The following is a 27,037-nucleotide window of genomic DNA, read 5'->3' on the forward strand; positions in this document are numbered from 1 at the left end:
TAAACCTAAATTGGCAAATGTCAAAAGCAGAAGCGAAAATTGGCACTTGTTTATCCACTACGCATGGGGTGTCTGGGGTGTTCCACTCCCCTCTATGAGAAGTTGGAAAATTACCATCCCTAGCGAAGTGAAGGTCTAATTGAAGCTATTTGCGTATGCATCATATTTACACTATTTTGTATGATATTTCACTTTCTATTGCAAATAATGTTATTGAAAAGGTTGAAACAATTAAGTATTTGGGTGACCCAAAATTAAGTTGGAATGATCATGTAACCTTTGTATCAAATAATATCTCCAAGCGTATTGGTATTACTCCCATCCCAGTAAAATATTATCTTCCTCCTAATACTTTAAATATGCTTGCTAATGCATTTTTCAATGCCCCATTTTGACTATTGTAGTACTGCATGGTCAAACTGTAATGCTGATTTATCCAACTCTCCCCATATACTTCACAATAGACATGCTAGAATTCTGCTCAATGCCGACATTATAACTCCTATAGTGGATTTAATGCATTCTCTGAATTTGTTTGAACTTGATAAAAGATGGGAAAACCATCTCCTCATTATTCGCGGATGGTGTACAGGCCACAATGGAAGTGACCCCCTTCTTCCCACCGGGGCATAAAACCTGGTTATATTCAGAGAACTGCTAAACCCAGTGACTGATAATTCCCGATAATTCCTCAGAAAAGGAGCGGAGCCGGGGAGGAGCGGAATGGAGTGGTTAGTGGGTTTCCTAACGGTTCTCGGATATAGTGTGTTTAAAAGGCCCCCATATAGTAGGGCTATCCCGGGTGTACCACTGACCCACCAAAAACTGATGCAGTTGAGAATATCGTTGTCGTCGACCAGTCGACTTTGTACTGCATCCTGTACTGTTGGGTGAAATGGCAATAATTTAGCTTTAGTTTAGTAGTGTTTAGTGATTTTGTTTTCTTGAATTTCAATTACTAATTAATAAAAATAAAGTTTATCTGAATTTAACTTTTACTTTTACGCAACGCTCACTGCAGGAATAGAATTTAATTTCGAGGTTTTTACTTTCAACTTCTTTACCTGAAACAAAATAAGCTCGTCCTTTTCTATAGTTGTGGCCCCTCCCATTTGAACTGATGTGTTGGTCTCATCGCATGATCTGTGGTCCCATCCGCCACTGGTTTGATTGCACTTAATCTATTCAGGAATCAAATCGGCGGTGGATGAGACTAGGCCTACTCTGTGACTACATGTACTATGGTACTATGGTGACTTCGCTTAAATAAATACGCTGTTGGTCAGTGAAATCAGTCAGTTCTATACCACCACCATCCGCCACACACCTTTGGAGTTGATCCGTCTCAAGGCAAACGCTGTTGGTCAGGAAGTTGTGCATTTCTATCATTGACCATAGAACCTGCAAAGACCCTACAAGTCGAACTGCCTCAAACACCATGGAGGATCCCGGTTCATTGGATGGATCAAACCATGCATATCTCATATGGGAGGGGTAGTGGGCAGGGATGGTTATCGTGCTAGGGATGGTCAGGATGGTAGGGAGGGTTGGGATGCATATCTCATACGGAAGGGGTAGTGTGCACGGATGGTTATCGTGCTAGGGATGGTCAGGATGGTAGGGAGGGTCGGGATGCATATCTCATACGGGAGGGGTAGTGGTCATGGATGGTTATCGTGCTAGGGATGGTCAGGATGGTAGGGAGGGTTGGGATGCATATCTCATATGGGAGGGGTAGTGGTCATGCATGGTTATCGTGCTAGGGATGGTCAGGATGGTAGAGAGGGTTGGGATGCATATCTCATATGGGAGGGGTAGTGGTCATGCATGGTTATCGTGCTAGAGATGGTCAGGATGGTAGGGAGGGTTGGGATGCATATCTCATACGGGAGGGGTAGTGGGCAGGGATGGTTATCGTGCTAGGGATGGTCAGGATGGTAGGGAGGGTTGGGATGCATATCTCACATGGGAGGGGTAGTTGGCATGGATGGTTATCGTGCTAGGGATGGTCAGGATTGATGTAGGGATGGTTGGGATGCATATCTCATATGGGAGGGGTAGGGCATGGATGGTTATCGTCCTAGGGATGGTAGGGAGGGTTGGGATGCATATCGCATATGGGAGGGGTAGTGGGCATGGATGGTTATCGTGCTAGGGATGGTCAGGATGGTTGGGATGCATATCTCATATGGGAGGGGTAGTGGCCATGCATGGTTATCGTGCTAGGGATGGTCAGGATGGTAGGGAGGGTTGGGATGCATATCGCATATGGTAGGGGTAGTGGTCATGCATGGTTATCGTGCTAGGGATGGTCAGGATGGTAGGGAGGGTTGGGATGCATATCGCATATGGGAGGGGTAGTGGTCATGCATGGTTATCGTGCTAGGGATGGTCAGGATGGTAGGGAGGGTTGGGATGCATATCTCATATGGGAGGGGCAGTGGTCATGCATGGTTATCGTGCTAGGGATGGTCAGGATGGTTGGGAGGGTCGGGATGCATATCTCATATGGGAGGGGGAGTGGGCATGGATGGTTATCGTGCTAGGGATGGTCAGGATGGTAGGGAGGGTTGGGATGCATATCTCATATGGGAGGGGTAGTGGGCAGGGATGATTATCGTGCTAGGGATGGTCAGGATGGTAGGGAGGGTTGGGATGCATATCTCATATGGGAGGGGTAGGGGGCATGCAGGGTTATCGTGCTAGGGATGGTCAGGATGGTAGTGATGGTTGGGATGCATATCTCATATGGGAGGGGTAGTGGGCATGGATGGTTATCGTGCTACGGATGGTCATGATGGTAGGGAGGGTTGGGATGCATATCGCATATGGGAGGGGTAGTGGCTATGCATGGTTATCGTGCTAGGGATGGTCAGGATGGTAGGGAGGGTTGGGATGCATATCGCATATGGGAGGGGTAGTGGTCATGCATGGTTATCGTGCTAGGGATGGTCAGTATGGTAGGGAGGGTTGGGATGCATATCTCATATGGGAGGGGTAGTGGTCATGCATGGTTATCGTGCTAGGGATGGTCAGGATGGTAGGGAGGGTTGGGATGCATATCTCATACGGGAGGGGTAGTGGTCATGGATGGTTATCGTGCTGGGGATGGTCAGGATGGTAGGTAGGGTCGGGATGCATATCTCACATGGGAGGGGTAGTGGTCATGCATGGTTATCGTGCTAGGGATGGTCAGGATGGTAGGGAGGGTCGGGATGCATATCGCATATGGGAGGGGTAGTGGTCATGCATGGTTATCGTGCTAGGGATGGTCAGGATGGTAGGGAGGGTTGGGATGCATATCTCATATGGGAGGGGTAGTGGTCATGCATGGTTATCGTGCTAGGGATGGTCAGGATGGTTGGGAGGGTCGGGATGCATATCTCACATGGGAGGGGTAGTGAGCATGGATGGTTATCGTGCTAGGGATGGTCAGGATGGTAGGGAGGGTTGGGATGCATATCGCATATGGGAGGGGTAGTGGTCATGCATGGTTATCGTGCTAGGGATGGTCAGGATGGTAGGGAGGGTTGGGATGCATATCTCATATGGGAGGGGTAGTGTGCATGGATGGTTATCGTGCTAGGGATTGTCAGGATGGTAGGGAGGGTCGGGATGCATATCTCACATGGGAGGGGTAGTGGGCATGGATGGTTATCGTGCTAGGGATGGTCAGGATGGTAGGGAGGGTTGGGATGCATATCTCATATGGGAGGGGTAGTGGTCGTGCATGGTTATCGTGCTAGGGATGGTCAGGATGGTAGGGAGGGTCGGGATGCATATCTCATATGGGAGGGGTAGGGGCATGCATGGTTATCGTGCTAGGGATTATCAGGATGGTAGGGAGGGTCGGGATGCATATCTCATATGGGATGGGTAGTTGGCATGCATGGTTATCGTGCTAGGGATGGTCAGGATGGTAGGGAGGATCGGGATGAATATCTCACATGGGAGGGGTAGTTGGCATGGATGGTTATCTTGCTAGGGATGGTCAGGATGGTAGGGAGGGTCGGGATGCACATCTCATACGGGAGGGGTAGTGTGCATGGATGGTTATCGTGCTAGGGATGGTCAGGATGGTAGGGAGGGTCGGGATGCATATCTCATACGGGAGGGGTAGTGGTCATGGATGGTTATCGTGCTAGGGATGGTCAGGATGGTAGGGAGGGTCGGGATGCATATCTCATATGGGAGGGGTAGTGGTCATGCATGGTTATCGTGCTAGGGATGGTCAGGATGGTAGGGAGGGTTGGGATGCATATCTCATATGGGAGGGGTAGTGGTCATTCATGGTTATCGTGCTAGGGATGGTCAGGATGGTAGGGAGGGTCGGGATGCATATCTCACATGGGAGGGGTAGTTGGCATGGATGGTTATCTTGCTAGGGATGGTCAGGATGGTAGGGAGGGTCGGGATGCACATCTCATACGGGAGGGGTAGTGTGCATGGATGGTTATCGTGCTAGGGATGGTCAGGATGGTAGGGAGGGTCGGGATGCATATCTCATACGGGAGGGGTAGTGGTCATGGATGGTTATCGTGCTAGGGATGGTCAGGATGGTAGGGAGGGTTGGGATGCATATCTCATATGGGAGGGGTAGTGGTCATGCATGGTTATCGTGCTAGAGATGGTCAGGATGGTAGGGAGGGTTGGGATGCATATCTCATACGGGAGGGGTAGTGGTCATGGATGGTTATCGTGCTAGGGATGGTCAGGATGGTAGGGAGGGTCGGGATGCATATCTCACATGGGAGGGGTAGTGGTCATGGATGGTTATCGTGCTAGGGATGGTCAGGATGGTAGGTAGGGTCGGGATGCATATCTCACATGGGAGGGGTAGTGGTCATGCATGGTTATCGTGCTAGGGATGGTCAGGATGGTAGGGAGGGTAGGGATTCATATCTCATATGGGAGGGGTAGTGGGCGTGCATGGTTATCGTGCTGGGGATGGTCAGGATGGTAGGGAGGGTTGGGATGCATATCGCATATGGGAGGGGTAGTGGTCATGCATGGTTATCGTGCTAGGGATGGTCAGGATGGTAGGGAGGGTTGGGATGCATATCTCATATGGGAGGGTAGTGGGCATGGATGGTTATCGTGCTAGGGATGGTCAGGATGGTAGGGAGGGTTGGGATGCATATCGCATATGGTAGGGGTAGTGGTCATGCATGGTTATCGTGCTAGGGATGGTCAGGATGGTAGGGAGGGTTGGGATGCATATCGCATATGGGAGGGGTAGTGGGCATGGATGGTTATCGTGCTAGGGATGGTCAGGATGGTAGGGAGGGTTGGGATGCATATCGCATATGGTAGGGGTAGTGGTCATGCATGGTTATCGTGCTAGGGATGGTCAGGATGGTAGGGAGGGTTGGGATGCATATCTCATATGGGAGGGGTAGTGGTCATGCATGGTTATCGTGCTAGGGATGGTCAGGATGGTTGGGAGGGTCGGGATGCATATCTTACATGGGAGGGGTAGGCCTAGTGGGCATGGATGGTTATCGTGCTAGGGATGGTCAGGATGGTAGGGAGGGTTGGGATGCATATCGCATATGGTAGGGGTAGTGGTCATGCATGGTTATCGTGCTAGGGATGGTCAGGATGGTAGGGAGGGTTGGGATGCATATCGCATATGGGAGGGGTAGTGGTCATGCATGGTTATCGTGCTAGGAATGGTCAGGATGGTAGGGAGGGTTGGGATGCATATCTCATATGGGAGGGGTAGTGGGCATGGATGTATTGGTTAATGATGTAGGTTCAGCTCATGAATATTCATGAAGATATTAATATTCATAATTTGTAGAATATTGCATATATATGACTAATTTGTGCTGTTTGGAGCTATTGCGGCCCATTATGGTTGCAGAAAGAAATTACGCGCCCCGGCCGGGGTTTTTGGCTAATGCGCGGGTAGGCCTATGTATACTTTATTATACACAACAAAATTACAGACAAACACAGTCTTTGCAATTACATCACCTTATGAATATTAATTACCTTGTGTACACGATGGTGTAAAGTACTACCCGTATATTTCAATATGCCAAAAACACTTAGAATAAGTAATAAGATGACGTCATGTGTGACGTGACTGTTTTCCTATGAAGCGTTTTTAGAGCGTTTTATTGTTTGTTTGTTTACCCAGGTTGGTCCGTGAGGAACACATGCTAATCCATGGAAAACCATGGACCGTTCCAAGCTCATACAAATGCACAAGCCTGGATAGCCACGGGGATAGCCAGTGTAGGCTAATATATGCATGCTGGCCTAGATAGCTTTGATAAACAAAGCAAGAAATGGAAGAAAATAGCTAGGAAAAAGAGAAAAGAGAGAAGGCCACTCCCAAACACAATTGTACAATTTTACTCTTAGCCCTTACTTCGTGAGAAAGGAAACTGGAATTCCAATCTCAGGCCCCGATGCAAAGGCTTTGTCTGAACCCTAGAATTATATGGAAACTTTGGGGCCCGGGGGGAGCACTCCAACTCAGGTGACGAGTATGTAGGGCTGTTAAGACCCCCTTTTTTCAGCATCGCTGTCACCCAAAGACCCCATATTTTGTTACGAACACTGGCCGGAACACATGCTCTGTCACCCGAAGACCCCCTATTTTTCCATTTGATCTGTCGCCCAAAGACACTGACAAGTTCAATTTGAACAGCAACTTTCATTTATCCTGCATTTATCACTGATTTTGTTATTTATTTTGAAAAAAGCAAAGAAATTTGAAGCCATTTAGAAATTCGATTTTCGAGGTTTCTCACCCAAAGATTCCATTTTAAAAAAAGGTCATGTTCTCACCCAATCATATTTTTTACATTTTGCTCTCACCGAATGCTCCTTAGTGCGAAAGTGCCAGCCCTATATCCATTTCAAATTGAAGTGCCCCCCCCGGGCTTTTGGGACTCATAACTGCTAAATTGTTGGTGTAATGTATATAAAAGTATACATATTTAGAATGGCAATCGGACTTGATCAATTCATCTGTGAGGTCAAATTTGTGCCAAAATACCATTTTTGGCCCAAATTTGGGCTTTTTTATGATTTTTTTTTTAATTCAGCATTTATTTTACCATTTTTGGTGCAAATTTCTCAAAGTTGGTCGAAATTCAAAAAAATGAAAAACGGCTCCTAGATTTTTTTTGTCTTGTTTTTAAAAATTAATAATAAAAAAAAATTTGGCCCAAGAATTTTTTTGTTACGATTAATGAAAAAGAAGTGGGCCCAAAAAAACGTTTTGGGGGACTCTGGGCCAAAAATGAACTTTTGGGTTGTTCCCTTAAAGACTAAAATTATTCTATTTTCCAAGGGCTTCCGTGACTTGAACTCACTCAATGTCCTGCCATTTCCGTTCCTCCAATTCATATACAGTTTACGGTCTTCCAACCTTTCCGACCATCCTTCAAAATAAATAGGCCCCACAAGACCAAAATTTTAAAGGCCCATTCAGTGATTTGCTCATCCGAACAATCGTAAAAATCATCAAAATTCAGCTTTTGGTACCTTTGCCATTGTCATAGATGTGCTAATAAAATATAGCCTGCTAGTGGTTCAACCGAAAGACGGTATTTAAGGCGAAATAAGGCATTATACATGATTCTGTAATATACTGACATGTACCCTACCCCATCCCTACACCCCACACGTAAGCTACACACCCCCCCCCCCGGGCACACACCCACCCCTACCCCAACCCCCGGCTAACCGTCATACCTCACATCCCCCTCCCTCCCCACTCACACCCTAAATTTCGTTATAAAAAGTACAATTGAAAGTTTTTTATGTCTTTTTTAGCACCGTAGCATTTTAATATAAAAATTAGAACATGAACAAACACGTGTCATCCCAAATATTTAAGGTGGAGCGAGTATAGCGTAGTGGTTCTGTCTTCGCGTATGGGCCACCGAGCTCCCGGGTTCGAGTTCCGGCTGTTCCAGATCACCTTACGTACATTTGGTTTCCAGTCCAGTACTCTCACAGGGTTTCTCCTGGTACTCCGATGTCCTCCAACATATAAAACTGAGCTTTCTTCTCCGATAATGACCTGCCTTGTTCTTCCTGAATTGAATTATAAGTAAGTTAGGCCAACTGAAAGTTTGAAAATGATGCAAATGGTCCGAGCTAAGCGTCAATAAATCCAAGCACTCAACAGCAGCCCAAGTATTTATTAAATATCACTCGCCCAGCCTGAAATTTTCAACAAAAATCCCTAAAATGTTATATGTTATGCATACACTTATAATTTGTCACTTTTGGCTTTAGGTTCTGCTTCATCTTGGCGAAGTGGGTTTTCTGCATCTTTCATCTCCGTGGTATTATAAGTCTTGCCGTTTGTGCGAGTTTCACCAGATTTGTGCTTTCGCCAAGAAAACACAAAGATGAAAACGATGATCAAAATCACTGCAATAACTCCAAATACTACTCCCAGTATAGCTCCAAGTGTTAACCCACCACCAGAAGGTCTACTACCTGTTTGAGAACAAACACAAAGTGTCAATGAAAATGAAACTAATTATTAACATCGCAGACAAACATAATTCTGTCTTCGGTTTTAACAATATAAAGCCATCGGGATCAAATTCGACCAATCTTCAAAAGCCATTTGTTGATTTTATTGTATAATATTTTAGTTTTCACTAGACTTTTTTTAAAATATTTTTATACATTTCCTCAGAACATTTTCAGTTATATAATTATAATACTTCAAAACCATTTCAACCCAAAATAGGGGGGATTATAGAAAATTATATTGACTCTGGTCACTGCCATATTTAGGTGCCCCCAAAAAAAAAAAACACGAAATGCGAAGTTCAGAAAATCTACCTTGATGGTTTCTTTGCTGATAATGTTTACTTGTGTCTTTATCTAATGGGTGTGTTGGGGTGGACGTGGGTTGTGTTATGTTACTCTTTTGTGAGAGCATCCAAAATCAGGAAAGTCTACCTTGGTGGTTTCTTTGCTAAAAGCAGAGACAGGCCATGTAAATTTGGTGCGGGTATCTGCGGAGGTGTATAGATTTGTGTGTCAGGGCAATATGTGATGTAATTGTTGAGGTTAATTTATTGTGTGAGAACACCTGGCAAAGTCAGGAAAATCTACATTGACATTTTCTTTGGTAACTGCAGCAGAGGATTCTGGTTTAAACACAAGCGATGTGTCAATATGAATCCCTAGATCAGGCTTCCTCAAATAGATTTGTTGAAGCGCCACATGAAATAAAAGAAAACTGCAAAGCGCCACTCAATGGCTGCGAAGTCGGCGGGGGAGTCAGAGGGGGGTGCCCCCCTGAAGCTATCGATTTTTTTGAAATTTGGTGCAACATTTTGTACTATTTTAGTCTGTCTTTACCGGCGCACCACATGTGGCGCGCGCGCCGCTATTTGCGGACCCCTGCCCTAGATGAACTATTGAAGGAAATAGCCGTAATCAAGGTAATTGCATGACCTTTTACCAGTGATGTCGAAACCGAAAGTATCGTCAATTATCTTATATGAGTGATAATTTTTGATGCAGGATTGTTTGAATAACATGATAATCGTTTCTGCATGTCCCTACTACTTATTTGAAGGAAAATAATGTGACAACGGTAAATTGTTTTTCTATGCCTATTTATTTTAGTTATTTATTTACTACCAGTTTGGGTTTTCAAGCATGAGGGCAGGGCGAATGAGGGCAGCAGTCAATTTGTTGTTCTTATGAATTCCGAATTTTTGTCAGTTTTTGATATCAAAACCCACGGTTGTTTGTCAATACGCACGCTTACGACTATCATGTTCTTTCAACACATATATTCAAGTGCAAGCCTTACAATTGGCTTCTTTAGAAACCAAAAATGTTCATCATTTTCTACCCCGGTATCCAAAGATTTATCGTCTGAAAATCAATACACGTGTATCGGCGTGCATAGCAGAATACACGTACATGTACGTGTATTGATTTAGTTTCCCTGCCTTGTCGCTGTGCACTATAGCAACCCAGCGGACAAAGTATAAATCTTCTTTGCGTGACCGGTGACGATGGATTTAAAAAAGTAACATGAAAACAAAAATGCAAGAACAATGGCAATAAATATGAACAACCTTTTGAAATACAGACGTGTGTACAGTATCAGATCGGTATTTATATCGAATATACAGATAATATGACAAATAGGCCTACAATCATTACCTTTAATATATATTGTCGCCATATTGTTATTTCCTAAACGTCCGTTGACTGGGTTTGACAATATTACTACAAACGTTTCCTGGTTTTCGACTTCCTCGTCAAACAGAACTTCGATTTCAACGGTTTTATTGGTGGAATGAGGTTGGAACTGTATCGTAGTTTGTAAATGTTTGAAGTCTTTATTTTTTACCCCTGATCCAGATTCTGTCTCTATTTCTAAAAAGAAAAATCATATTTGCATTTTCAAATCAACTTTAAACATTGCCTGACATTGTTAACTTCAAGTGATAACGATTGACTATTATAATAAGTTTCTTAAGCTTATTGGATATGGTATATAATATTATTTAGGACGATCCCGGACTAATGAACCGATAAAGTGCACATTTTAATATACTCTACTGTCATGTTGTGAACAATGTGAAAAAAAGGGTAACATGTACTTGAGCTAATTGAAAACTAATGTCAAAATATAACGACTTTATCCCCATACACGTAAAACATTTTTTTTTTACAAAAAGGACGTCAAATAAAATAAGAATGAAGCTAAGGAGTGAGATCACATATCGGCTTCATACTACTGGGGCCGGTCTATAATCTGAGTGAGGCCAACTCAAAGTCAGCCCTAGTACTACCTGCGTCCGGTCGCAGTCGCACTCACTTGTAGCGTTTAGCCTACTTATCACGGATTCTGTAGACAGGCCCCATCACTGTATTTTATATCTGAGTCACAAAAGGCTTATTGTGTAATTAGTAAAATGACCGAACTCAAGATAGACTTTTGGGCCTTATTAGGACAGTGCTGAAAGTTTCTCTCCATGTGTACTACGGCTCATCGTCTTCTATATAGAATGATAGCTTTCACAGATACAAATTACAATTAATTTCGATAATTATGACTTACTTGCTGATGAGCAGTGAAACATGTTTCCAGTTCTCTGTATACGTACAGTCAGATTGTCACCCTCGTTGGCATAATATTCATTATCATCCAATGAAATAATAGACTCAATTGGTGCTATGTTAAGGAAACAATAAGAATAGTATGTGATGGTTGATGAGTATAGAAAAACATAGATAGGAGCTTTAGTAGTACAAGCATTCAAAACTAAAAGTGATGCAACTTTATGACAAGGGCTTTATGACTCGAAGTTGGGCATCAGAAAATAAAGAAATACTTTATAAGCCTTTCTTTGAACAAGTTCATTTGGATTGTTAGATTTCACTGTTAACATAGTTCGTTTTATGCAAATCCAAGAAAAATTAAGATGTTAGAAATAGTTGGAACTTTAAAATCCGCGAAATTGCCACCCTCAAATATCAGTAAAGATGAGCGAGTCCATCATGGTCCTGGGAGCTGATACAGGACGGGCAACGGTTGTCATGGACAAAACGGAGTACCAACAAAAAATGTGCACCCTCCTTAGTTAGAAATTATACGCAGAGGACAAGTTGACAATCTAACTGATCACTTAAATTCAATTGATCCCACCGGCAGCATCAAATTTACCTATGAACAAGAGCAGGACGGTTCTATTCCATTCCTTGATACCCTGATCACAAGAAAACCAGACGGGTCAGTGAAACTTAGCATATACAGGAAGAAAACCCACACCGATCAGTACCTTCAGTTCTCCTCCCACCACCCTCTCCAGTCGTCAGAACTTTACTAGACCGGAGTGAATCGCTAGTCACTGAGGAAGCGGACAGACAGAAAGAGGAGACCAATATACGCGAAGCGTTATCTGGCTGTGGTTACCCAGATTGGTCAATCAAAAAGGTCAAACAAAATAGAGCCACTCCAAAAACAAAGACTACCTCAAAGAATAAAGATGACAGTGAAAAGTCTAAAGGTATGGTTGTAGTTCCCTATGTAGAGGGGCTTACCGAGCGAATATCAAGAGTTTTCAAAAAGCATGGCTTTTCTACCGCTATGAAACCTCACCGCAACATCCGCAGTATGCTTGTTCACCCTAAGGACAAATTACTCCCTCAACAAAAAGCAGAGGCGATATATGAAATTCCCTGCGGAGATTGTGCTGGTACCTACATCGGAGAAACCGGCCGCCCATTCGGCGTTCGCCTCAAAGAACACCAAAAAGAGGTGGAGAAATTTGAAACGAAGCCCTACACAAGAGCCAGCCGCACGTCATCTATCACAGACATTCACAAGTCAGCTATCACTGATCATGTTGTCTCTACCAATCATTCCATCAATAATTGGGAGGACTCAAAAGTCATCGACAGAGAAGCTGACAAGACCACTAGGTGGCTGGATACGCCGAAAAGGAAAAGACACTCTAAACAAGGACGAGGGGGCCTACTCACTCAACAACATCTTTGACCAACTCATCACGCCCTCTATAGAGGGTCCTGTTGCCTATAAAAGGAAGCAGTCAGATGTGATGGGTTGCCAGTCTGAAGAAACCACTAGTGTAGTGGTGAAACGTCACTAAAATGTGAGTTTAACATCTTCATTTTTCTTGGATTTGCATAAAACGAACTATGTTAACAGTACTTTATAAGCCTATTTACATATTCAGCTCTTTTTGTTAGAAAACAAACAATGAAATTTATTAGACCCAACTTGCAAGGGATCTTTTTTTTTAGGTTTTGGTTTTTGGGTTTTTGGCTTGACATCGGGTTTAGGAATAACATCTGTGTTTTGACATATGTCATGCGCTGTACTCATTTAAGAAATCGGGTCCCGCGCATTGCCTAGCGTTTTCAATACATTCATAAAACCAAATACTCACCTATGCTCCGCAAGTCTACCGTTAGATAGGAATAGGGTTGTTCTAGCTCCAAAGCTACAGCCTGTGCACCTTTAATATTCTCTACTTGATAAACAGCACTGATTATGTCAGAGTTTTCGAAACTGATCGTAGTCACGAAAAAATTTCCATCATACAGCACCATATCAGTAGTCATGAGGTTGACATTTATGGTGGTAAAGCTCGTATCCTTATCACTGCCGTCATAATTAGCCGATTGAAGCGTTGCTGGACTCGATCCTTGGCTTAAAAATGTAAGCCAGTATACTCGTTTTTCTGAAAAAAGAAAAATGCAGATACGGGTTGAATAAAACTAAGAAGTAAAACTGTAAGACAAACTGGTTTAGGTAGCTGCATCTGAAATAATATGATACATAAATAATTTCCGACATTTTTCGGTGCAATTTTCGGTCCTCCGTTACTATTTTCCGCTCGAATGATTAGCTTTATTATTTTGTTCTCCTCAATGTATTTTTTTTTGCTACAGTAATAATTACTGAAGCTATCGATAGCTTCAATTCCCGAAGGAAATTCCCTGTACCCTGAATGACTATAGACGAATTCAAATACACGCATTCCTACACCGGACTAGCAGCCTTTAGTTGGGTAGCCGCCGGCTACAATGCATCCAAAATGTGAAATGATTCGGCCTTGGCGGAAATTTTAAACTGCATTCCATCACCCGTTTTACACCTTCTGCGAAAACACAGCTGGACAAAAGAATGATTAAACAATACAGTTCCCTTTGTCAAAACACACAGCTTCTATATTCTCTGTTGAAGTGATATAATAATCGGATTAACTACACGCGGTATCTATGCATTGATGTACTTGCGAACAAAAGGACTATGTAGGCCTATGAATAGATGCGACGGGATTACCTGCGGAATTATCTATTGTATATATTATTCTATTACCCCCCGCCTCTCGTCCTTGCATCTTCTCCAGGTGTTAGGCGGCTTTTATTTGCACAATTGAACGCTCAAAACACCAGGTTGGTGCTAGCGGCTACCCAAAGATGTCCGACCAAATCCTGACCATGACTTGGCTCGTTGGATTCGTCAGCTCGTAATCGGCGGGAATTGTTAGGCTTTTGACTACGCCGAATAGTAGACCGGCATTAAGAGTGATATATTTGAGCTGTTTGATCTATACATTGCATGTTAAAGAAAGTAGACAAAAATGACTTTCAATTAATAACATGTGATGCTTTTGGCGAAATGTCACAAAACAATTCTCAAAATAAAATATATTGATATCAATCCGCGATGTCATAAGGCCCGCCAATTACGAGCTGATCAAACTTTATAGTCCATTTGGCTTCCTCGAGACAGTGTCTTCCGCGAATGATACACGCCGCGGCGATCAAAAGCGGTGCATCTGAAACGCGCGATGCGGTGCTCGCCCTACAGATTCACCGCCTTTGATCGCACGTGTAGTACTCGCAGACGCCTGTCCCGAGGAAGCTATTGGCTATAGTTTACCAGTTTGTCACACAAGTTAGGGCAATGCATGACCCACGTAGGGAACATTGGTCAGTCCAGCTTTCCAGAAAGTGACTTTAGACGGAGACAATTGGTTGTTAAATGTTAAAAAGTCGGTTATTTGTTTAAGGCATATGTACCGTAATGATACACAATGATAAAAATATTTATATTGTCATTACCTTCAAGGAGAGTTAAAAAAAAACATATGATATTTTGAAAATAATTATAGTCATCAGAATATATACAAATACAGTCATGTACGTACAATCAAACCCTCTTACCCTTTGGAGAAATCTCGATACACTGAACTTGCACATTTGAATGAAGAACGGTATGATTTCCGCCTTCAATAGGACCCTTCACAATCATTCCTACGGAAGTGCTCGTGCCCCAGAATACCAACCTGTGAATGTGGACAAATAGATAAATGAATCTTTGTTTAAATATTAATTAATAAAAGTGACCTTGCGAAAAGTCATATAAAAACGTTGCTCGGTTGTAAGATGCATACTTTCTCGTACTCCGGTGATTTATTGTTAGAATTTAGCATGTTTAGAAAGAGTATATGCCCTATCTTTTTGTATAAACCTTAACGCGGATTTCAATGATTTTCACCTCCTTTGTTTTTGCTCAATATCAAATGCTTTTCCTGTTTTTCCACAACAGCCAGATTTTATCAAATTTCATTTTCGTGCTGTCTGGTTCTGCATATGGATAAGGTCATGCTGAGAAACTTCCTTATATTGTTTTTTTGCGGAAACTTCTTTGGTTGTGGTATAATAACATCACAAGAAATAAACTGGGCTCAAAAAGAAACTTATAATTTTTCACAAGGTCATATATTAAAATCCTGTCCATAAAAATGAACCAAAATTGCACACATAATAATACTTTAACACTCTACTCTAAACACTGGTCAGTAACCAAACAGTTGTCCAACTGACACAACAGCAAAATGCACTGACATGAAACTGCTTCCTGGACCACATTCACAGCCTCCCAATAATTGGCACTCAACACAAGAAATCCGCAAGTAAGTGCAGCAGAAGCAGTCCCTTTCCATACTATTCCACTTACTCTTTGGAAATTATCACCCGTGTAAGGATCTTGTACGAATTCTCACAGATTTCTTTTGCTGGGTGCCAGTTATTCGCCTGTGAATGTGGTCCAGGAAGCTATTCCCTGGCAGTGCATTTTGCCGTTGTGTCAGTTGGACAACTGCTTGGTTGCTGACATGTGTTTAGAGTGCAGTATTGAAGTAATCCTGTGTGTAATTTTGGTTCATTTTTATGGAGAGGATTTTAAAATATGACCTTGTGAAAAATTATAAGTTTCTTTTTTAGCCCAATTTATGTATACATAAACATATCAAATAGTATAGAAAAGCTTTCGTACCTTTCTATAGGATCAACGCGAATGTCTCCAACATCTTGTGCACCATTGTTAATATCATAGAGTATGGAGAGGTTACTTCCATCCAGGTCTGACGTTCCTATACCAGGCTCTACTGAGCCATCTAGATACTTAGTGGCCCAGTATAACTTACGATTTATAGGATCAAGTTCAATTATGCCACCTGAAAATAATACATAGAAAACAAAAAGCATATCTATTGTAACCAGAATGCATTGTTAGAATAGGCTTAGAGGTTCAAAGTCATCCTGTTTGGGGAAATTGTTTGAGAATGTTCCGATTTTGATGAAATTCATTCCAAATCGTTCTCTAACCTTATTATAACTCATGAATGTTACACGTCAGTGTGCTAAACTATGTTATGGATGGGATGTCATTATGGTACAACACGTCAACCAGTAGGCTACGTGTTTGATTCACATACGAAAAAGACGAAGATTTGACACAGTATGAAATGAATTAGAGCATTTACGATGACCTTGAAACTTTGTTACCCTTTGATACATTCTTAGATAGCGAGAACCAATCAACACTACACTATGTTTTGCTTACCTGTAACGTTTTTGCTAGGTCGACTGGCGTTTTCAGCAGATGACGTCATCAAAAAGGACTCTCCCAATTGTCAGACATCATCATAACATCGATCACTATGTGCTGACGACGCTAAAACCTAGCGAAAACGTTCCAGGCTAGGTGAGCAAAAAATGGTGTAGAGTTGAATTGAAGTTAAACTCTTCAATCACTAAATGCTTTCTGTTGCAATTATTATAGTGCTAGGCTAACATACAAGGAAACATTAAGCATATTAGAAACAACAAAATAATTGTATGTCGGATAATAAAAATATTACCTTCAGCGTTGTGAGCAAATTTGTGGGTACGGGGTATATTTTTATATGAGGCGTTGGGGGTGGTGATGGGTGGATGTGTCTTTGTGGAGGGGTGTGTGTGTGTTTCCTCGCACCCTACTTACCTTTAATTCCTTCTATTATAACCTCACTAAAACATGGGTCTGTTCCCGCAAGCCCTCTTCTTACAGTGTTTGTATCCCAGTCGGCCCAGTAAATAAGCTGATAATCATGATCGTATTTCACGTGTGTTAATTGTTTTCCTGAACCCAAAGCCATTTTGGTAGAGTTGGAGAAGTCCGTACAGCTGGCCAGTATTGAATCAACACTACTGGATGGGTCGTATGTTGCATCCACAGTCCCCAAAACCATCGTGTCTTCAGAACAGTCTGATAAATATGGAAATGAGATTTTTGCGTGTACATATCAACTGGTACTTCTTGGTGCCCTAGATGTTCTAAGAAAGTTAATATAATATGTTTGACACGCAACTCATACATCCTAATACCAACCCGCATCTTTCATATAATTTCCTAACGGTAGCCTATAACTATAGTGAAAATCATATAAGACCGTATGGAGTCCGCCTCCGTCTTAGTCTATTTTCATCAAACCTCGGCATTCATCCACTAAGTTGCTGACGTTATTTGTAGCACAATTCTGTTAAAGGCAACTTGATGTGGGTATCAACTTAACCAATATTTGCTGAGCAGCAAATTATGTCGCCATTAGATTTAACACACAATCATGAAATCTTTACTAACATTATTCTAATAATGAATAAAATACTGGACTGACCTTTCATCCAATCTCATTTGACTTCATCTAGCAACTGCAAAGATGCAAATCGGAGACTGGTCACGTGTCAGTCAGCAAGGAATGTTGATTATTGATGAATCACATGCCCGGGGGGCACTCACATGTTAAGGTGGTACGGGTATGTGCGGCGGTCAAGGGTCCCTTTTTCAGGCTCTCCGGCAGTTCCTTAAGCCCCACATTTGAATCTGCTCCAGTTCTTTGAGCCTCAAACTCTGACAATTGTAGCTCTTTAAGCTCAAATTTGGAAAAAATTTAGAAATTTTTAGCTCAACAGCCTATAATTTGGCCCAAATTTCAGTTCTTCAAGCCCCCATTTTGCCCGAAAATCAGTTCTTAGTTCCCAAAGTTCGGCGCCGCGCCGCACACCCCTACCAAAATTTAAGTTGAGTGCCCCCCCCGGGATCACATGCATGTGAAAGTTGAAATCTCAGGCCCCCTCGTTTGTTGAGGGATGGCTTCTCCACTCGTTCCCAAATACTAGCTTCTCGAACAGACACGAACAGGACAATTTCTAAATACATATTAACAGCTTCGGTGACAATATCAAATTCACAGAAGAGAAGTGCACGAACAACAAACTCGTGTTCCTTGACTGCCATGTCCAGATTAACAACAAACATAAGGTCACAACAGTGGTTTATCGCAAGCAGACCCACACTGATCACTACTACAGTTTGGGTCGCACTACCGGGCGGCCAGGGAGGTAGGGAGGCAAATAACATGGTAACTGGACAATCGCCCACCCAGTAAATTATTGTGCCCACCCAGTAAATTCAATTTGCCCATTGCCCAAAAGTGCCCACCCAGTAAATTATTTTGCCCACAAAAATTGAGCACCATATAATAATTACCGTCTAATTTTACTGCTTTTTTTTTCCTACGTAGGAGTAATGGTGAGTGATAATTAGTATAAGATTTCTAAATACCCAAAGTGAAAATAATATGGTATACAATTTTTCTTGAAAGTTGCTACATGAATATGCTAAAAATTGGCAGAAGATGCATTTAGGGGGAGGGTAAAGTCCACTTTTTACATCAAAGCCAAATTGTACGCAAAAACAGGTCTACATTTCCGAAAATCCAAACGCCTGGATGCCATTAATTATCGCTGCCCACACAGTAAATTATTTTCCATTGTTTGAGGGCAAAAATTAATTAAATTGCCCGCCCAGTAAATTATCCTTATTTACCTCCATGCACTACCCACTCGTCTATGAACTTGGTGTTATACGCACCCTTCACTACCGCGTTGATAAGCGACCAAAGCAAAGTTCCTCTTGAGAAAGACCACATCGAATGACCTCTAAGAAAGTACGGCCTTTGAGCAGGGCAAAATATCTAACAGGCCGACGCTAAAAAGTGACACAATGAATATTCTGAACAAACCACTCGTAAAACCCTCATAACCATCCCATTTTGGACTGGTGTCTCTAAAAGAGTCAAGAACATTTATATACAAATTCTTCGGCATTTCAAGGGCTTTTAAACCGGTAAACACATTACGCGGAAAACTAGTCCATGTTAAGGACAACCTCCTATAGACAAGCAATCCAACCTTGTTTACTGTTTTAATTTAAGTGTGGGGATCTGGACTACACAGAAGTATAATAATGTAGCTAGGCTTGGACAGCATAGACGTTCTAGTTCTACTGACTTGCAACCGGATCCCGCTAAATATACTCACCGCTAAACATGGGTAAACATCCGGACACCAAATTGAACGAATGGAGAAGTCCTTCCTTCAACAAACGAGGGGGCCTGAGATTTCAACTTTCACAAGCATAAGCATGGGATTCATCAATAATCAATACATACTGCAGTTACTGTCCGTTTTCCTATACACAATACACAGTGCTCTTACCATTGACGCGTAACCTCTACAAATAGTACATGTTAGAAGTATGGGTAATTGCCTAGTTAACGTCGTTGTGTGAAAAATAACCGGCCAATATTAAAAGTACTCTTCTATAATTCTAGAAAATATAGTTTTGTAACATGTCCTAAATTTTTAGCTAATTTAGATGTTTGGAAATATTCGCACTTTGGTGTTTTAGTGTATGTTATAGGTAATAGTACATTGCCTAGTTAACGTCGCTGTGTGAAAAATAACCGGCCAATATTTAAAGTATTCTTCTGAAATTCTAGAAAATATAGTTTTGTAACATGTCCTAAATTTTTAGCTAATTTAGGTGTTCGGAAATATTCGCACTTTGGTGTTTTAGGAAGGATATGTCAACGACAGATAACACCAAAAAATATGAAGAAATTATTTCCAAACCGTGTTACGGCCCACAGCCATTATGTTTCTCATTTTCAAGAATGTGGTTAACAATATGCACAGTATTGTCTCATTTCGTGAACAAAGGCCACACGGTAATTGTTACCTTGCGTTTGCTTTATAATCGTTCACCCAACTGAAACTATAATACCAGCTTATTGCTCATTGCACAAGTAAAACAGACACATGTGTGTGTGGATTTAACCAGAGAAGATCTGATCGTAACATAGTTGAGCTGTTTTCAATGAGTGTTATCTTGGTTTAATAGCTTTTAATGGGGTTTAATTAAGTCCTGCCAAAGTCGAGGTGAATTCTACTGTAGACATGACTGCATCATGATTCCTTGCCAATCGACTGACATGTGACCAGTCTTCGATAACGATCAATACCGGAGCATCTTTGTAGTAGCCAGATGAAGTCCAATGAGATTGGATACAAATGTGCAAAATTCGAAAGGTCAGTCTAGTATTTCTGATTCTACGACTGGAGTCATGAATACATGATGAACATTAATCTAAATGCATGACTCCACTGTACTGTAAAGTATTTTGAACATGATTCAAAGCTTTATAAATCCAAAATTTATTTATTTATTATTTATTATTAACCTTGTAGTTTTGCCAGCCTCGTACGTCACGTGACGCGTGTCCTGTTGTACCGCCTACTGAGGTGGATCCCCGTGGGGCCCCGATGAAAACGCCCTCGTTTTATTTTCAACTTGATTCTGATTTTTACACAATTGGAATGTACTTTAATGAAGTAACATACGTTAACAAAAAATAAAACAGAGGTTTTAGGTGCTGTATTTATGACAAAATCCGAAATGACTGAACAAGTCGCTAATTCATGAGAAATATAATGTTGAACACGCGTATGTTTTATGTATCCATACCGTACGCGATATTTATAGCGCTGTACGTACATATAGTCAGTCTACTCTGAAGTACAAAGTACCGACGCGGACGCACACATTGTGCCGACTTTGAAGGCACGCATACCTGCAGCAGTGACGCAGCACTGCGCACTGTTTACCCGCTATGTACGCGCGCGTTGTCATATTGTACTTCAGAGTGGACGAACTGTAGCGTACGAGATGTTTGTAAGGCCGATCGACTACAGTCTCGATCGAGGGACTGATACGCTGCAATTAAATAGCTGTTTCTATCTTGGACCTTATTTGATCGGCGGCTCAAAATCATTAGGAAATATATCTAACACTGGAAAGTAACATTTTGTGAAGAAACAAATTCTATGGAAATGTTTCAATATTACTTTAATCATTGCCATTTTTCAGAATGCGCAAGAAAAGTGTAACTAGTTTACATTTCTTTATCCAAATGGCCTATAAAAAATCACCTGAGCGTGAAGTGCATTGTTGGCAATATTTTCTTTTACGACCATTTTAACACGTTCACGGTGCACCAAATCAAACATTGTTTAATATAGGCCCAGAAACCATAAAAAGGTGTATGCAAGGAGGAAGTTTGAATAAAATAGCCACATATACCCACATTCACCACAAATTTCCACAATTCAACCACTAAGTCTACAAAACAATGAATGCGTGGTCATTGGTCATACAACCTCTTACTCATGCCTCATGAGTTTGGACTTTAATCTGTACCAAATAATCCCAGCTGAATATCCGTTGAATTATTCGTTATTCAACCTATTTCAATTTATTTTTATGTTCTAATGAATGTGTGTTGACTGAAAATAGAAGAGAACGTAAATAATGAAGACATGTTACGTTAAATATTCTGCATCCACTAAAAAGAATAATAGCTTCCCTTACTTGAACTATACCATCAATATAATGACAAAAACAGAAGTAGGTCGGAATAAATATGCTTTATTCTTTCCTATTGGCATTTCCTAACGAATAAAGGAAAACTAAGGATTCAATCTTTCATGTCATGTTAACTCAGTCTGGTTTTGATCATAATATGAAATGAAATGTGATCATCATTTCTACCGTTTAACATTGTTGTTTAATGAATGCCATTCGACAACAATTCAACTGCAATTGCTATTATGTGCTTTCGTGTATCTACAGAGTAAAATAAAACTGAAACTTTGAACACATCTAATTTGCAGCACCTTTTAAGAATATTTTGATATATTATATAATAATAATAACCAATAATAATAATAATAATAATAATAATAATAATAATAATAATAATAATAATAATAATAATAATAATAACCAATAATAATTACACCGATCAGCGATTATCATGATTATGGTGACAATATCTACGAAGATACATTCAACCTTAATCTGACTTGTATCTATCGCGCCTCGCCTGTTATTTGGATTGTTAGTTAAATACAAAAATAAGCTTACCAACAAACTTGCCACTTGAGATTTTTACACTTGTAAGTGTAACAAAGAAGAGGACCAGCAAAAACATTAATCCTGCCATACCTGTACCGTATTAACTTGCAAACATACTCATCAGGAACCTAAGTCATACTGTTGCTTACATCGTTACTGCCCGCCCACACTAAGTCACCTGTAAGTGGCCTATAACAAATTATGAACTTTGCCCTCGCTTTTGCACTTGACATTAATTAAAGGAACCTTCAGGAATTAAGTACGAATGTTATTCTGTTGTGTGTTGGTTTCTTTTGATCAGTGAGCTTGAGCAGACCAATTTTACCCAATATAATGTTACATTAACCACTTAATCTGTGTAAATACACTAAAATAGGAATGTTATCTTTAGATAAATTGAAAGCATTCGATACCATAGACCATGAAATATTACTATATCAGCTAGAGAATTATGACTTATCATTACATAATTATTTTTGAAAATTATTTAATTGCTTTATTTTTTTTCAAATATTTTATCAATATCTAATGCTTCCAGATAGTACAGTTTTACTGGGTATTTGTGTATTTTGTGCAATAAAACAGATGCATGTTCAGAATAGCCTGTATGTTGACCCTTTTGCATAGGTTGTAGACTTCTATCGGATGAGCACTTGTTAATTGGTTTATAAGTTAAAATCAAACAAGTTGTATATATGAACAGTTTTTGTACTTTGGAAGTATATACAAGGTTGTTAACAAACTATTCATCTTATTTGCATGTCAAGATGCATCCATTGCTCAAAATAAAGACGTAATTACCATGATTACGAATTAGTCATAAACGTGGTCCAGTCAAAAACTGGCAAATTTCACTAACATTTTTGTGTATCTATTGAATCCTTCGATGTTTTCTTCTCATATAAAACACATTTCATTTTCTATTGAAGTCCTAAGGCATGTCAGGGAGCTCAAATAGGAATAAATAATGCAGTTGGACAACCGCATCTTAAAAATATCTTGAACATTTTTATGGAAATTATTCAAAGCTATGATATGATGCTTATTAAACTTTGGCTTCAGTTTTTAACCGCTTCCGACGTACCAAATCTGTATTCGCTTTAATGAACATATCTAAACAACCGAAAATCACATTTTCATCAAATAACTTTTCAAAAAATCAAATTTATTTGATATCATCAAGACATTCATTCCTGGTATATATTCAGAATGCAATTTGATGTGTCTGATATGTTCTCATGTCCCACAACAAATAAGGTGCAAACGTTGCTATTCGATCCCTTAATCTGCAGGATTTTTTTTTGGTTTGCATAACCTTTTTATAGGTTTGCAGTGGCATAAAAAGAATCTCAAACTTTCTTTAAAGAAAAATGGGGGATGAGGCTGTGGATCTCGAAATACCCCTTTAAATTTGAAGGTTTAGGGGGATGTATATCTTCAATACGAAATGCCAGAATTTTTGAAATGATGGACGGCTTTTCCTCCCAGCTACATACACTACATACACAAGTTCATATCATTAGATGTATAAAATTTACTTGGAAGGATGTTAAATATAAAAAATAACATTTTTTGATAATATGCCATAAAATTTGTATTATATCACGAATTAAAAAAAAACCCTCAAAATTATTTGATATCAGAAGGATATTCCTCGTATTCAGAATACAACTAATTGGTGTGTTTGATGTGCTCTCTCTCTCTCTCTGTGCAAATGTTGCTTTCCGATCCCGTAAGTCTTTTAGCAAAAATGCCATCAAATTTAAATTATGTTCTGGTACACCAGAACGAAATTACAACACAGTAGCCCATGGAGCAGTGTAATACATATAATCATGCATAACTCTCAAACGCAAAATCTGAATCAACTGCAAATTTTGGCAATAACTGAAAATGTCACAAAAAGTGGATCAACAAATATTCCTTTAGGCCGTGTAAAATTAATATTTTGGTTCTCGTCCCTCCTCCTCAATTTCTGGGATTTGTCAGATTTTTTTATATTTTTTAGATTTTTCAATTTTTTTAGACTTTGGAATGATTTATGAAACCTTCATACATATAAATAAGTTTATTAGAGAACAAGCATCACTTCCACGTCTTTTTGTGGTACTCTAGGGGGTTTATCCCTCAGAATTTCACATTTGAAAAATTCGAGCACTGTTGGAGAAGACCGAAAACTACTGACAATGCTAATTTTACATTGAAAAAAAAAAAAAAAAAAACCTCCCTCCCTCATCAATTCATGAAAATCCTCTGGACGAGAACCAAAACATTAATTTTATACGGCCTTAAGACAAATCATTTTATTTTATTATGCTACTGCTTTTGTATGTGTCACCCTGTATTAATATGGACAATTCTGTCCTGATTTTATACTCTTTTATACTTCAACTCTGTCCTGGCTTTATTTGTCTTTTGTAGTCATGCTTTTGTAGAAAGCCTTTGTATTTTGCATTTACTTAATGACAGTTGATATAAGAACACAGTTGTTTTGTTGGAAGTGATCTTCTTTTAGTTGATACCTATCGTCAAATCTGTTTCTCACTTTTCTTTTCATTTAGACTGGCTTGAGAATGATGTTGTTTGAGCCCGGTCCCATCAGGACCCACGCGTGACTCAACACGGAGCGACCACGTTAATATACAGGTAAGTCTCAAAGTTAGATGTACTGATTCGTTGACCTTCCACAAAGTGCGATGAGAAGAACTAGAGCAAAGACAATGATGGCAACAACTGCACATCCCATGCCCCAAATCACACCAGATGAGAAATCTATGAAAGGACAGAACAAGCATATTATTATTACATGCATTACGTGCACCATTATGTAGATGACGTTGATGGGCTTTATCAAAAACGTATAATTATAGTGTTATTATAAAAAGTATATTGCAATCGTAGGTCTAAATTTGTATTAAGATCAGGCCTCGAAATAAGAAGAAAAATCCAAGGGTTCTCCGGACTCTTGTCTTTGAAATTTCAAGAGAGACAATTAGCTACGGCGATCACAGTATGTAGATTGTAGACATTGAAAACCCGGGTTGAAAACTTGATGTGAAACTAAAATGAAAGTGTAACTCAGGGAGCCGGACGTATATATTATGTGAACCAAATTTTCCAGTGGAACAACAAAACTAGGATTTTCTGCTCTTTGCGAGCGCTAATTAAGATATGTATAGAACACGTTGAGTACATTAAATCATAATTAAAATCAAGCAATAACGATCAGTGTGCATTTACAGTATCTGTTCAAAACAATGAAAGGGCAACTTATAATCGTGTAGTACTAATATGACACTAACTTACCATCACAAGTAACTCCTGCATAGAAGGTTTCACAGCTGAGAAATAAAACAGACCACTATTATTAGCGAACAGAAAATAGAAAGACTCTTTCATTTAAAAATGGGCTGACAAATGACAATGTAGATTGATTATATTAAGTAAGCCTATGTCTAAGCATCATTGCTTAGTGTATCATCATCCCATCATCATCCTTCGGCTGCGGAGCAGGCGATCACAATATTTCTCCATGCACAGTGATCTCTATCAAGTGTGGCTAGATTCATACACAAGGGTTTAGGTTAGTACTGCAGATTGTTGGGTCACAATCCATCCCAAGGTGATACAAGCAACATAAATTGGCATATACTCCCTGTGTGTCTCTTTTTACATTTTGTCCAATCACAGAATTTCGAGGTCAAAGTTTAAACAGGGTTCAAAACTCAAAATTGCTCAAACTAATTTTGTTAAAACTAATTACAAAATATTCCTCTGGTCATAAAGATTGACATGCCTACATTCTAATTCTGAGCTGTCGGATGTAAGCGTATGATCAAATTTAAAAACATAAAATACTGACTCGCAAATAAAGCTTCCTTTATCTTCGTGGCGACTACAACTTCCACCGTTCTGACAGTAGTTTACTGGACAAACATCTGGAAAGAAAAGACATAATAAGTGACATATCAAGAAAAAACCACGATCAGATGGCAAGAAATTGACCTGATACCTTGTTCCTATCGTAAATCTTGTTCCCATTGTAACCCTTGTTAAAATCTTAACGCTCTTAACGTAATATTCTTTGATCCCATCGTAACCTGTAAACTCATTGTTAAGCATTGTGTAAGCTCATTGTTAATGTTTCACCTCATGGTTTACTTAAACGCACAATCACGCGTATTTACGCGTTCACGCACTTTCCGTGCCCCTTCAAATGCAAAGTAAAATGTCTAACGCGTACAAAATCTTGAAAACGCAAGCGTTCATATATTCAATGATTTGATATAGAAAAAGCCCGGTATTTTCATCTGGTCGTGATGGACGATGAAAATATACCCGTCTTATTATGAGAATGAACTATGGGATTATGATCGTAGCTAGTGGGGGCACGAGTTAGTAGTAATAAATAGTATACAAATATTAACTGTCTATGAGTGTGATGGTCGAAATATAATCACGAGGTGAAAGATGGATTGTTCCATTCCACGAGCCGGAACGGCGAGTGGAATGGAACAATACATCTTTCACCGAGTGATTATATTTCGACCATTACACGAATTTAAGACAGTTAATATTTGTTTTATATCACTCATGCATAAATTCTATTACTAAAATACTATTTAAGGTAGGAAATACATTTTTTTTTCAACATAACACCATGTTTTGCAGTGATATATTTCACATTTTGGGGTCCACCCAATAACTAAATCGGCGAGTCCAAGAGTCAGCGCACGGCTTGGCGCAGGCGCACTACGCCAGAGCACATGATGGTAAAGACTATCACACGGAGAGGGTGATAGTAAAAATGGCAAATGGTAATCAACCAATGAACTGTCTAGAATTTATGTATGAGTGATATAATATTTACTAGCGAAAATTCTTGGTCCGTACGCCCCTCCACCTTCCCCC

General features: G+C 40.3%; 1 protein-coding gene and 1 long non-coding RNA gene across 2 annotated transcripts; both read right to left on the bottom strand.

The window, feature by feature from the left end:
* Positions 1-7,783: 7,783 nt before the first annotated feature.
* On the bottom strand, positions 7,784-22,301 carry LOC140147020 (uncharacterized). The gene is made up of 8 exons (XM_072168795.1): positions 22,136-22,301; positions 16,814-17,077; positions 15,824-16,004; positions 14,710-14,831; positions 12,924-13,217; positions 11,072-11,185; positions 10,168-10,383; positions 7,784-8,469 (listed from the first exon to the last, which is right to left on the bottom strand). The coding sequence occupies exons 1-8, from the start codon at positions 22,212-22,214 to the stop codon at positions 8,237-8,239; spliced, it is 1,503 nt and encodes a 500-aa protein (XP_072024896.1). The 5' UTR covers positions 22,215-22,301; the 3' UTR covers positions 7,784-8,236.
* Positions 22,302-24,808: 2,507 nt separating this feature from the next.
* LOC140166245 (uncharacterized) lies at positions 24,809-26,066 on the bottom strand. The gene is made up of 3 exons (XR_011860834.1): positions 25,989-26,066; positions 25,433-25,467; positions 24,809-24,898 (listed from the first exon to the last, which is right to left on the bottom strand). It is a non-coding gene; the product is annotated as an uncharacterized lncRNA (long non-coding RNA).
* Between the last annotated feature and the right edge of the window lie 971 nt (positions 26,067-27,037).

The sequence above is a fragment of the Amphiura filiformis genome, chromosome 1, assembly GCF_039555335.1.
Source record: "Amphiura filiformis chromosome 1, Afil_fr2py, whole genome shotgun sequence".
Classification (NCBI taxonomy): Eukaryota; Metazoa; Echinodermata; class Ophiuroidea; order Amphilepidida; family Amphiuridae; genus Amphiura; species Amphiura filiformis.